We start from the raw sequence: 13,596 nt of genomic DNA on the forward strand, positions 1-13,596 counted from the left end.
TAGATGGTCACAATACCTTTATTTTATTTATTTATTTTTATGTGGTGGTAAGGATTGAACCCAGTCCTCACACATACTAGATGAGTGCTCTACCACTGAGCTACAAATCCAGCCCCAAGCCATAGTTTCTTAAAGGTTATTTGCTTAGTACAAGAGATTCTTGTCCATAGAGATTCTTTTTGTACTGCTATGGCAAAATCCATTGGTTTACCTTGAACTTGAATGGATCATTTACCTGTGTTATAAAGAGGTGCAAAAACTTTTCCTCTACTCTCTCAGAATTAGCAGCTGGAGCCTGCAAATTAAAAAGACAGATTAGGGCTGGGATTGTTGCACAGTGGTAGAGCGCTCGCCTCGCATGGGCAGAATCCGGGTTCGATCACCAGCACTACGTAAAAAAAGGCATTGTGTTGTGTCCATCTACACCTAAAAAATAAATAAATATTTTTTAAAAAGACAGATTAACAGGAAGAAAAAACAGTTTATGTATGTAGTGTGCATACACATGGGACAGTTCAGTGACCAATAACTCCCAAGGAGTGGTTAGAATTTGGGACTTCTCTACCATTTTACCAAGTGAAGGGGAAAAGGGAGAAAAGCACTTATGAAAAAACCATTGTCTTCTTAGAAGTGGGTGAGAAACTAATGGAACTTTTTGGAAAGATAAATGTGTTTTCAGGAGATAAGAACATTTATAACATGTTTATCTAGTTTTTTTTTTTTTTTTCATCTTCTTTAGAGCCCTAAAGAAGGGGCAGATTATTTGCATTCCCTTTCTAGGAGTAGATCTACCTTATAAAGAATTTATGATGGCCTTATTTCCTGGAAGTTGCTGCTTTCAATTGGATGAGGGAATCTTTCCGAATGCTTTTTTTCTGTGGCTGTTGAATCTCATGTCTTCACTGGAAAATAATCTTTATACCAACTCTGTAGTTCTGAGTGGGTTCCATAGTTGATTTGATAACATAGTGCGTAATTTGTAATAAAGTATTGGCTCAACATTTATGCAGATGTATGCAGATATTCCAAGTGTTATCTTTTATTATATAATATTTAAAGAACCATATTCTGTCACTGTCAATTTCATTAGAATAGTCTGTAAGTAGTGGGAAGCATTTAAGCTCACAGTGGCAGGTACAGACTTTCTAAAATTCTAACTTTTGCTTGCTAGCTCCAGATTTTATTGTTGGCAATAAATGGTTGTTTTCTTTGAAATAACAGGATTACTTCATTCATTTTCAAGAACACATCTGTCATATACTCAAGTTCCAATAACTTTAGTGTATCTTTTAGTCGTTTTCTTAAATAAAAATGACGTTTCATGAAAAAGGAGGCTAATTCAGTTCCTAACTCAGTACCCAAAGTGCTTTTTCTTGGGATAGCCATTGTGCTTTGGCATGTAGCATTTATCACACAGAATATAAAAAGGTGTGTATTTAAGTGTTGAAATTTAATAAAATTAGTATTTTTATGTGGCTTCATCAAGGATATCCTTAAGGGGCTGGGGATGTGGCTCAAGCGGTAGCGCGCTCGCCTGCCATGCGTGCGGCCCGGGTTCGATCCTCAGCACCACATACCAACAACGATGTTGTGTCCGCTGAGAACTAAAAAATAAATATTAAAAAAAAATTCTAAAAAAAAAAATAAAATAAAAAAAAGATATCCTTAAAGAAAACTGAATTTACCTGAAGCTTGCAAGCATCTAGCAGTAATAAAGACAATGGCGAGTGACTGAGTCAGTGATTCATGTTTAAATAAAAGAATGTTATTACAAATGAATTCTTCATTTTAACAAATATTATTAAATTCTAATGTAATACATTTTAAATGAAAATTGAAAAAAGTTTTTATAAATTTTATAAAATATCGCTGGGCACAGTGACACACATCTGTAATCTTCAGTTATTTAGGAATCTTATGTGGGAGGATTGCAATTTGAGGCAAACTTTAGCAACTTATTGAACCCCTGTCTGAAAATAAAATAAAATTTAAAAAGGACTGGGGAGGTAATTCAGTGGTAAAGTGTCCCTGGGTTTGTCCCCAGTACTAAACAAAACGGGGAAAAAAGCCTGAGGTGGGTGTACCTGGGGATATAGCTTGGTGGTAGAGGGTCCCTGGGTTCAATCCCCACTACTATCAATAAATACATTTAAAAAATATATTATTGCCAAATAAAATAAGAGTATAATTGTTTTTATCTGGCTTTGCAGAGAACTTTGAAATTTTATAGCAATGGTTTATTAGCTATTAATGGGATTATGAAGATTATTGCAAACAGAGCTAAAGATAGCTAGTCACAGCATAATAGAAGAACTGAGAAAGAAAAAATTGTGAGGCCAAATTATACTCTAAACTTATTGTAGGAAATACAAGAATACAAAAGCATATATTCTATTAGTCATTAGTGATGATACAATTACGCCTCAGGAAAACTTGGTTGTTCATCCATGAAAGAATGAAAATGAAAAAGGCATAAAACTTTTAGCAGTTGTATGAAACAAGTTTTAGCTTCGTGGACCATACGCCTCAAAGTGTTTTGGGAACCATGGACTACATTTTGGAAACTGCTGTTCCATACCTATGGCTGCAGCTACTGTCTGTATGCTAGAGACTCTCATCTCTCTCAGACTATACTACTGAACTTTAGATTTGTATATCTGCTGCCTGCTGAATGACCTGGAGTGCTTTCTTGCTCATTGGCCTATGCACATGCTTTTTGTTTTGTCCAGATTTTCTTTGTTCCCTTTGTTCACCTGGCACACTACTAGATTAAGACCTTGGGAAGCCAGGTATGCTGGCACATAATCCTAGCTCTTCAGGAAGCTGAGGCTGGAGGATTGCAGATTTGAGGCCAGCCTTCGTGATACCTTGTTTCAAAATTTAAAAATGGCTAAGGATGTAGCTAGTGGTGAATTAAACCCCTAGGTTTAATTCCCAGTACCAGAAAAAAACAAAAATATGAGCTTCTTGGGGACAGGAATTAGACTTATTTATATACCCAGGTTTTAGACTTTTATACTTACACTGCTTAGTAGATGTTGAATTAAGTCAAAACAAAAAAGAATTCATAATCACCTTCTACAAATTCAGGGAATATACCCTTTGGATATATATGCAGCCAACCCATGTATAATTAACTCCCCCAACAGTTTTGTTTTGCTTTTTTTCCTTTTGCCTTGCCTTCAATGTGATTTATTCAGAAAGGAAGGCCTTTGGGCTGAGGACTCAACAGATCTTAATTCTTAGCTCTGTCTCTTAGTTTTGAAAGTATTTCATAGGACACCGAGTATCTGCTTCTCTCAGTTAATGGCAAGCTGATTTTTCCATCATTTGCTGGAAAAAATATATTCATATATTTTAATTTCTCTAAAGACAGATGTTATTTTATTTTATTTTTGATACTGGAGATTGAACCCAGGGGTTCTTTACCACTGAGCCACATCCCTAGTCCCTTTATTTTTTGAGACAGGATCTCACTGAGTGGCTTAGGGCCTTGCTAAATTGCTGAGACTGGTCTCTTATTTGCTATTCTCCTGCCTCAGCCTCCCAAACCACTGGGATTACAGGTGCATGACACCATGCCTGGCTGAAGATAGATGTTATATTAACTCATTTAATCTGCGTCACAGTTCAGTAAGTTGTAGACTGTTTTATTCTCTCTCATTTTATACTTCAGGAAAATGAGGTATAGAAAGCCTTACTCGGTAAAGGTTGCACAGAGTAATAGGGCAAGAATTTGTTTGGTTCCAGAGGCTGTGCTCTTTACCTAGCTTAGCATCTCTCAAATTTATTTATTTATTTATTTATTTTTAAATATTTATTTTTTAGTTGTAGTTGGAGACAATACCTTTATTTTGTTTATTTATTTTTATGTGGTGCTGAGGATCGAACCCAGGGCCTCGTACATGCTAGGTGAACACTCTGCCGCTGAGCCACAACCCCAGCCCCAGCATCTCTCAAATTTAAATGTCAATTTTATCATTAGCCTATGTTAATGGCACATGCCTAAATGCTCATTATGATCACAGCTTTATTTATAATTGTGAAATTGAAAATTACTTAAGGGCCAGATATGGTGGTACATACCTGTAATGCCAGATATTTGGGAGGCTGAGATGGGAGGATTTCAAGTTTGAGGTCAGGCTGGGCAACTTAACAAGACCCTGTCTCAAGATAAAAGATAAGAAGAACTGGGGAGATAGCTCAGTGGTAGAGTACCTTGGGTTCAATCTCCAGTACCACACATACACACACACAAAAAAAAAAAAAAAAAAGAAAGAAAGAAAAAGGAAAGAAAGAAAGAAAGAAAGAAAGAAAGAAAGAAAGAAAGAAAGAAAAAGGTAGATCTGTATGTTAAACAGTCATTAAAACTCACATTTATGACTGGACTTGGTGGTTCATACCTATAATCCCAGTGACTTGGGAGGCTGAGGCAGAAGGATAGCAAGTTCAGGGCCAGCCTCAACAATTTAGGAAGGCCTTAAGCAACTTAGTGAGATCATGTCTCAAAATAAAAAAGATAAAGGGCTGGGGATGTGACTTAGTTCGTAAGTAGCCCTGGGTTCAATCCCTAGTACCACCACCCTCCAAAAAACCCCACATTTCTGAAAAATACTTATTAATATAGAAAAGTAAGATGTTGAAAATATAATACACAATGGAATATTATTCAGTAATAAAAGAAATAAAATTATGGCATTTGCTGGTAAATGGATGGAGTTAAAGAATATCATGCTAAGTGAAGTTAGCCAATCCCCAAAAAACCAAAGGCCAAATGTTTTCTGTGATAAGTGGATGCTAATTCTAATGGGTGGGGGAGGGGAATGGCATGAGTGGAAGAACTTTGAGGCAAAGGGAGTAGGAAAGATGGTGAAATGAGACGGACATCTTTACCCTAGGTACATGTATGATTGCACAAATGGTGTGATCCTACTTTGTGTATCACAAGAGATGTGAAAAATTGTGCTCTGTTTGTGTACAATGAATTGAAGAACATTCTACAGTCATGTATAATTGATTAGAACAAATAAATAAATATTATGTGCATATGTTACATATACATAAACAAGTATGCAAATATTTGTTTTGAAAGTCTGGAAAGAAGTATAATAGTGATTTTTTATGAATAGTATGATTGTGAGAAATTGAGTTTTTAAAAAAGAATAACGTTTGTGGGCTACTTGCCATGTGCTGGGCATCCTATTAAATTCTTTATGTGTGTTTTCTCAGTTAACTCATTAATCCTACGATGTAGGTACTCTTCATCTTTCAGATGAAGAAACTGAGGCCTAGAAAGATTAAGTAACTTGTTTAAGGTGATGCAACCAGTAAGTAAAAATGCTGAGAACACTACATTAGATTTTTTCTGTTTATTTTTTTTTTTATTTTTTATTTGTTTTAATTAGTTATACATGACAGTAGAAGGCATTTATTCACTTATGGGATATAATTTCTCATTTTTCTGAGTGTACATGTTGTTGAATCACATTGGTCATGCAGTTGCATATATACATAAACTAATAATGTCTGTTTCTTTCTATTATCCTTCCTATCCCCATATCTCCTCCCCTTCCCACCTTTCCTTTCCCTCTACCTAATCTAAGGTAATGCTATTTTCTCTAGTGCCCCCTGCCCTGCCCGACCTTATTGTGATTTAGCATCTGTTTTAGGGAAAACATTTGGCCTTTGTTTTTTGGGATTGGCTTTGGCTTATTTCGCACAGAGTGACATTCTCCAACTCCATCCATTTACTGGCAAATACCATAATTTCACTTCATTCTTCATTAAAGCTGATATATTCCATTATATATATGAGATCACATTTTTTTTATCCATTCATCTATTAATGGACACCTAGGTTGGTTCCATAGTTTAGCTGTTGTGAATTGAACTGCTGGCTGCATTACTGTAGTATGCTGATTTTAAGTCCTTTGGGTATAAACCAAGGAGTGGGAGAGCTGGGTGTTCCATTCAAATGGTGTTCCATTCCAAGTTTTCTGAAGTATCTTCATACTGCTTTCCATAGTGGTTGTACCAATTTGCAGTCCCACCAGCAATGTGTGAGTGTACCTTTTCCCCAACATCCGCGCCAGTGTTTATTGTTACCTGTATTCTTGATGATTGCCATTCTGACAGGAGTGAGATGAAATCTTGATTTGCATTTCTCTAATTGCTAGAGATGTTGAACACTTATTTATATGTTTGTTGGTCGATTGTGTTTCTTCTGTGAAGTGTCCCTTTTCTGTTTTATATTGTCTAAACTTTTAATAATTTGCCTGGCTTACATGATCAAGATCAAAGTTAATTTTTAAATTTATGCAAGCATATTGGAAACTATAATAAGCCAGGATTATACAGTCTGATGAATAGTACACGTCTGATGAATAATAATGAATTTATTCATTTGAACCATTTGTACCTTAAACTAACTGCAAAATAACAGAAGTATGGGACTTGAAAGAAATTAGATTAAGAATTTAAAAAGTTAAACATAACCAGTGGTTTCTGTTCTCTAAAGAATTTTTTTAAAACTGTCTACTATGGGGAATGATTTATTTGTTATGATGGGTTGCAGCTAGTATACTTTAATGAAGTGAAATCTGGTGCTTATGTTATAGGGTAGTCAGCATATTGATAAGGCTGAGTATTTTTGTAACTATATTCAAGAACCCCTTAAGTATTTTTGTTGTGGTTTTTAGTAGTTCCCTTTGTCTTGTTGGATTCCAGTGAAGTAAATGTGGCCAAATACTCAAAGGAAAAGATTTTTTTGTGTGTAAATATGTGTATTGTCTCCATCAGTCTATGAGGATTTTTCATATATATATTCGTCATTGACAAATATGTTTAGTGAGTCATAGATGTTCATTGACCATCTATAATATTCAAGAATAACATCAGTCACTGGTTGGGGTTGTGGCTCAGTAGTAGAGCACTTGCCTAGTATGTTCAAGGCACTGGGTTTGATCCTCAGCACCATTTATTTATTTATATAAATAAATAAATAAAGGTATTGTGTCTATCTACAACTAAAAAAAATTAACAAAAAAAGAATAACATCAGTCATAGATGACAACTAACAGTGTGTCATATTTTCATGTAATTATCCATTGTCTAAGAGTGAAAAGTAAGCTAAGTGGATCAGTGATGGACTGTGCAACCTATTTCACATATGTTTACAGTTAAGAGGGTTTGGAATTTGAGAATATGTGGTGTAGCAGGAAAACATGGCTACTTAGAAATTTTTTTTCTAAAGAACTTCTATAGAATTCTTCCTCTGCTGGAAAGTTAATTTTGGGATACTACATGGAGAATAAGAGAGAAATGTTCACTTAACTCTTATCTGTTATAAAGATGAATAGGCCTTGTCTGCTGAGAGTAGACTTAATGTAAAAGTGAATAAGTGAGTGAATGTGTGTATAAAGCATACATATGCACATACAAATATGTCCCAGTATCTATGAAATAGAGAACAGGATGTGTGGTAAGTTGGGTCAAAAGCAAGAATATGTGAGAAGGGACCTCAGAAAGTTAATTGCTCCCTTTTAATTATGTAAAGTTACTAAAAAATGAGAGGGGTTCAATTTGTTTCTGTCACTAAAGAAAAGTGGTAAGGGCTGGGGTTGTACTCAGTGGTAGAGAGCTCACCTCTCATGTGCAAGGCCCTGGGTTTGATCCTCAGCACCAAATAAAAATAAGTAAATAAAATAAAGGTATTTTGTTCAACTACAACTAAAAAAAATAAATATTAAAAAAAAGAGAAGTGGTAAACATTTCTCTTTAGATGTAACTCTTCTCAAGCTGTCCTTTTTTTTTTTTTCATCTTTTTAAAATCCAGTGAAAATAAGTTAAACATTTTGTATCATTCTATTTGTTAACCTGGGTAGTCCATGCTTTCCGCTGTAAAACTTACCACAATACAGTGTAATAGAAGAAAATTCTTTTGCTGGCTCTGTTTCATGATGGGCTCTTCAATTCTGAGTAATCACTGCCTTAGTTTTAGCACAGAAAGTCCCACATCCTAGGAAATCCTGCGGTACTGGATAAACTGAAACAGTTGATCATTCTAATCCTAAAGGTGAATATTACACTCTGGGGATGAGAATTGGGGTAGGAGGATATGGATGAAAATGAAAAGTCCTGAGATATAAAGAGAACATGTTTTTCTTTGGAAGAATGTGTATTATAGCTAAGAAAATGCAGAAGTCAGTAAGTCAGTATTGATGTGTTTGATTGCTGTGCTTCAGATGATATGTTTGGTTCTACATCCTTCATGTAAAAAACAAATTGGGAAATAAGAGGAATGCTATAAAGATTTTAAGCCTCCTTGAACACAGAATGTCCTGCCTTTAGTGGAGGGTTTTGGATCTAAGAGGTATTCTTTCCTGCTCAAGGAAATGTTTTTTTAGCAAGTGAAAATGTGAATATATTTATTTCCAAATATAGGACCTTTATGCAATTGTAGACCTTTCTGTACACCATTTGTCCATATCTATAATGAATATTAAGTGTGAAATGCTCTGTAGCATACCTGGCAGACCAGTGTTGGGTTTTCCTTTTGCCTTGGTGGCAAACTAATCTTTTCTCCCTCAGTCTTGTTCTTGGTTTCTTATCTTACAGAGAGGTATGGGAAATGGAACTGGATAGACTCAAGAATCAGGATGGTGAAATAAATCGGAACATTATGGAAGAGACAGAGCGGGCCTGGAAGGCAGAGGTGAGAGGAGCTAATATCTTGAAAGCCTTGGTTTTGGCCTTTCAGATGGTACATACTTTTGGTATAATATCAGAAGAGCCAGTGGGCGCTTGTTTTAACTATCTAGGGGTATTTGTGTATGAAAAATTAATGAAGTGTATGTATATGTGTGCATGTGTGATTTCTTTAGATCTTATCACTAGAAAGCCGGAAAGAGTTGCTGGTATTGAAATTAGAAGAAGCAGAAAAAGAAGCAGAACTGCACCTTACTTACCTCAAGTAAGTACTTTCCTATTCTAAGGTTTAGTAGCTCTGTAGTTTGTTTTAGTTTTTTAAAACTCTAAGCCAGCAAATCTGGCACTTATTCTTTCTTCACAGGGATTTGAAGACATGTCAGTGCAGTAGTAATTAATCAGTGATTTCTCTCCTGTATTCTAAACTCCTGCACTGTTTAAATTCTTCCCTCTACAGTTTCATAGCTTTGTACTTTTTATTTCATTGTTTCCATTTGAATAAATAGAATCTATTAAGCTGTCAAAGCATAACAAAGGTCTTAGGAGATTTATTTCTTATATGGTCATTTCTCTTCTTTATGCCATGGAATTTGGATGCCTCTTGTGACATTTTAAGGTGGACAAGAACCCCCTTTGTGGTTGATCCTCTTTTCCAAATCTTTGGCTTAAAAGTTGATGGAGTTTAGATTTTCAGGCTCTCATACCTTCTCTCATACCTTTCTCTCAAGGTTCATTACCCAACTACTATTTTGCTATCTTGGAGATTTAAAATTTGATTCTGTAAATTCCTCTTATTTCTTGAAAGATCAACTCCCCCAACACTGGAGACAGTTCGTTCCAAGCAGGAGTGGGAAACTAGACTAAATGGAGTTCGGATAATGAAAAAGAATGTTCGGGTAAGTGGTAGTGGGTGATCATTTGATCACCTTAATTTATGTTTCAAATACTTCTGGTAGTAGGGAGTTTTTTTTTTTTGTTTTTTTTTTTTGTGCTGGGGATTGAGCCGAGGGCCTTGTGCATGCTATGCAGGCACTCTACCAACCAAACTACATTCCTGGCCCAAGGAGGTAGCCTTTTTTGTGTAGCCACTGGGGCCTGTCTCACCACTTCCTGTTTTCCTGTTAATTAAAGGTGTGCTTTTTGCAGAGACTCACTCATCTCCGAAGTAAAGAATGATCCTTTCTTCTCCTTTCATCTAGGACCAGTTTAACAGTCATATCCAGCTAGTGAGGAATGGAGCCAAGCTGAGCAGCCTTCCTCAAATCCCTACCCCAACTTTGCCTCCACCCCCATCAGAGGTAAGAGAATCTTTGAAGGGGTCTACATTTCTGTGTTGGTGGCAGAGTCAGAGTCTTCTACTTCTTTTTATGAAGATATTGGGACCATCCCTATTTAGTGTAAGGGTTGTTCATTGATTTCTATTTCAGTTTCCTAAAATTTCTTCCATTCTCTTGTCCTTTGCATCTTCCCATTTGCAGACAGACTTCATGCTTCAAGTATTTCAACCCAGTCCCTCTCTGGCTCCTCGGATGCCCTTCTCCATTGGGCAGGTCACAATGCCCATGGTTATGCCCAGTGCAGATCCCCGTTCCTTGTCTTTCCCAATCCTGAACCCCACCCTTTCCCAGTCTAACCAGCCTTCCCCACCCCTTCCTGGCTCCCATGGGAGAAATAGCCCTGGCTTGGGTTCCCTTGTTGGCCCCCATGGTCCACACATGCCCCCTGCCGCCTCCATCCCGCCTCCCCCAGGCTTGGGCGGTGTTAAGGCTTCTACTGAAACTCCCCGGCCCCAACCAGTAGACAAACTGGAGAAGATCTTAGAGAAGCTGCTGACTCGGTTCCCACAGTGCAATAAGTAAGTATCTTAAAGGATTAGTTAAAACATCTTTTTTTTTTTTTTTTTTTTTTTTAGAGAGAGTGAGAGAGGAGAGAGAGAGAGAGAGAGAGAGAGAGAGAATTTTTAATATTTATTTTTAGTTCTCGGCAGACACAACATCTTTGTTGGTATGTGGTGCTGAGGTTCGAACCCGGGCTGCACGCATGCCAGGCGAGCGCGCTACCGCTTGAGCCACATCCCCAGCCCCTAGTTAAAACATCTTTGTCAGAGAAATGCTTATGGTTTGTAATAGTGGAGGTTTCAGGGGTGTTGCATAGAATCTCTCTCCCTCTCCTTCAACATTTGTCTTTCTTAGGGCCCAGATGACCAACATTCTTCAGCAAATCAAGACAGCACGTACCACCATGGCAGGCTTGACCATGGAGGAACTGATCCAGTTAGTAGCTGCACGACTGGCCGAACATGAGAGGGTGGCAGCAAGCACTCAGGTGAGAAAAGCTGCCTGGAAAGAGCTGAGGCCTCCTGAGAGGTTGGAGAAGAGACAGACTTTAAAGATTCTGGGTGGGAAAAAGCATTACAGCCAGAGTATCTTGTCTGTTTTCTTGCTTTGCTGAACTTGGAAGTAAATGATTTCTTTTTTGCTATATGTACTGTTAATCACTCTTCCTTACCCTGAAATTGTTTCTACCCACAGCCACTTGGTCGGATCCGGGCTTTGTATCCTGCTCCGCTGGCCCAAATCAGTACCCCAATGTTCTTGCCTTCTGCCCAAGTTTCATATCCTGGAAGGTCTTCACATGTGAGACTCTTTTTTCTTTTAACACTTGGATATAGAGAAGCTGAGGGTAAGAAGTGGGTGGATTTATGGGTGGAGTGTAGGAGGAAACCAACATCTTGTCAGCTGTTTTGTTTATAGTCCTACTGGGAACATGGGAATACTTGAAGCAAGATCTGTATTTGTACTTTTATTTCTTTTGGCATCAAATCATGGGCATAAAAGAAAGGTGATCCAGAGATTCTTTACTTTGTGGCATGCAATCTCTGTCCTGCAGGCTCCCGCTACCTGTAAGCTGTGTCTGATGTGCCAGAAACTTGTCCAGCCCAGTGAGCTGCATCCAATGGCATGTACCCATGTGTTGCACAAGGAGGTGAGTACCACATACTTTCTTTACTTTCTACTGTTTGTTTTCTGACAGCTGAGAAAATTTTTCTTGGATATTTTACTGGATTGATGCTCACTGTTAATGTCTAATCATAAGGTTTTCAGTAAATTGTAGCTTAAACATTAGCAGAATTCAGAATACTGCATCTGGGGTCTCCCAGCTTCTTTTTATCTAATTCCCTTTAGGGCCCTGGGTAAGTAGTTCGTACTAAGCCACTGATAAGTCACTTTCTTAGAAAATTGACTGTAAGAGGCAATCCTACGTATCTAACCATCATTTCAAATATAGTGTTATCAAGAGACTGCTTAGATGAGAGGAATAAGGAACACAAATATGCAGTTAGTAGCTTCATTAACAGAGTAGCTTGAAGGACTGCCTATGAGAGATTACCTTCACTGATTGCCAAGTCATTTCCGTTTTCTTACATTACCAGGCAGAGGTAAATCTTTTAGCAGCAGGGATGATTTCTTCTTAACTATTTTGTTTTGTTTTTCCAAGAGGTAGAAACTGGATTGACAGCTAAATTCTTGGTAAGAAAAAGTCCTGAATAAGGTGATGGGTATTTCTGAGGGTGATGTGTTAGATGAAAGCTCATCACAGATCAAATAGATAATAAGAAGTAGCAACTTAACAAAAAGCAACTTAATGAGTGCCTTTAATAGCCGAGTTCTTGGTTCTTGTAAAAAGGACAGGTTCATCTGCTCTGAAGATTCTTTTGAGAGTAAGAGCCATTGAAATAGCCTGTTTAGTCTCCCACAGAAAGAACTTTTTTGACTTAAATCTTGTTGAACTTTAATGGTACTCTCTATTCCCTTCTCAGATAAATCTGAGATGTGTCTCTCTTTCTTTCCAGTGTATCAAATTCTGGGCCCAGACCAACACAAATGACACTTGTCCCTTTTGTCCAACTCTTAAATGATGGACCTGACTGGGGAGGAAGAAGAGGAAAACTGATGTGAACAGGAAGCGCGGGTTCAAGATTTCTAAAACTCTATATTTATACAGTGACATATACTCATGCCATGTACATTTTTATTATATAGGTAATGTGTGTATAGAAAGTCTGTATTCAAATGTTCGTAAATGAAAGTATGTATATTATGCAGAAACAGTTCAGTCCCCCTCATCTTGCAATTCTTTTGGGGGTTACAGATTATAGGGAAGATGATGTTTAATTTGGCCTTGAAATGTGATATCCTTGCCTGGGGCTGTTATCAAATACATCTAGGAAGCTGCTGTTGCTCTGAGGCCATCCTGCTTTGGTTTGGCTCAGCCTGTAGTTCATTTCCTTAAGGCTCATGTATGCAGATTTGAAGCCTGGTGCTCACCTGCTGTCCAACCAGATGCCTTGCTTACTGAGAGCCTTTGCAAGCCTCAGTGTTGTTCTAGTCACTCCACTTCAAATGAGTGAAATGAGACTCTCTGATTGAGGTAAAAAAATGTAACCCTAATAGTTCGACTCTTCATTGAATATTTTACTGTGTTAATGCTCATTATTTATACATAGACATTAGGTTTACAGAATATTCTGTTTTACATCAGCAAAATTCACAGTCCAAGAATAACAACCACATAACCAAGTCCCATTTCCCCTGCCAGCTTCTGTCCAACCTACTTTCTGGATAGAAATTAGCACAACCCACAGGTTTTTCATGGGGTAAGCCATCCCTGGCTACCGTTGGCTTGGCTTCTAGTCTAGTTTTGACAGGCCACCTTGTAAAGTCCTCACCCCTTCTATTTCACTCTGGTCTCCTAGTCTAGCTAACCCCCCTCCCCCCCGAAGGTTAAGGCAGTTGGTTCACAACCAAGTTGTTTGGTGACCTTGGGTGAGCTCCAGACAGGCACTGGGGTGAGGAGGTGTCTGTGCAAAATTACTTGCAGAATGATCTT

At 37.6% G+C, this 13,596-nt stretch overlaps 1 protein-coding gene across 3 annotated transcripts in view; it reads left to right on the forward strand.

The window, feature by feature from the left end:
* The window catches only part of Rnf214 (ring finger protein 214), a 33,506-nt gene extending 20,349 nt beyond the window's left edge, over positions 1–13,157 (forward strand). For all 3 annotated transcript variants that reach the window (XM_078047061.1, XM_078047063.1, XM_078047062.1), the window contains exons 7-15: positions 8,617–8,713; positions 8,883–8,971; positions 9,512–9,602; positions 9,906–10,004; positions 10,185–10,561; positions 10,899–11,031; positions 11,238–11,342; positions 11,596–11,691; positions 12,560–13,157. In XM_078047061.1, coding sequence (XP_077903187.1) covers positions 8,617–8,713; positions 8,883–8,971; positions 9,512–9,602; positions 9,906–10,004; positions 10,185–10,561; positions 10,899–11,031; positions 11,238–11,342; positions 11,596–11,691; positions 12,560–12,625 — 1,153 coding nt within the window. In that variant the 3' untranslated portion in view covers positions 12,626–13,157. The remainder of the gene's footprint in view (positions 1–8,616; positions 8,714–8,882; positions 8,972–9,511; positions 9,603–9,905; positions 10,005–10,184; positions 10,562–10,898; positions 11,032–11,237; positions 11,343–11,595; positions 11,692–12,559) is intronic.
* The last annotated feature ends 439 nt before the right edge of the window (positions 13,158–13,596 follow it).

The sequence above is a fragment of the Ictidomys tridecemlineatus genome, chromosome 4, assembly GCF_052094955.1.
Source record: "Ictidomys tridecemlineatus isolate mIctTri1 chromosome 4, mIctTri1.hap1, whole genome shotgun sequence".
NCBI lineage: Eukaryota > Metazoa > Chordata > Mammalia > Rodentia > Sciuridae > Ictidomys > Ictidomys tridecemlineatus.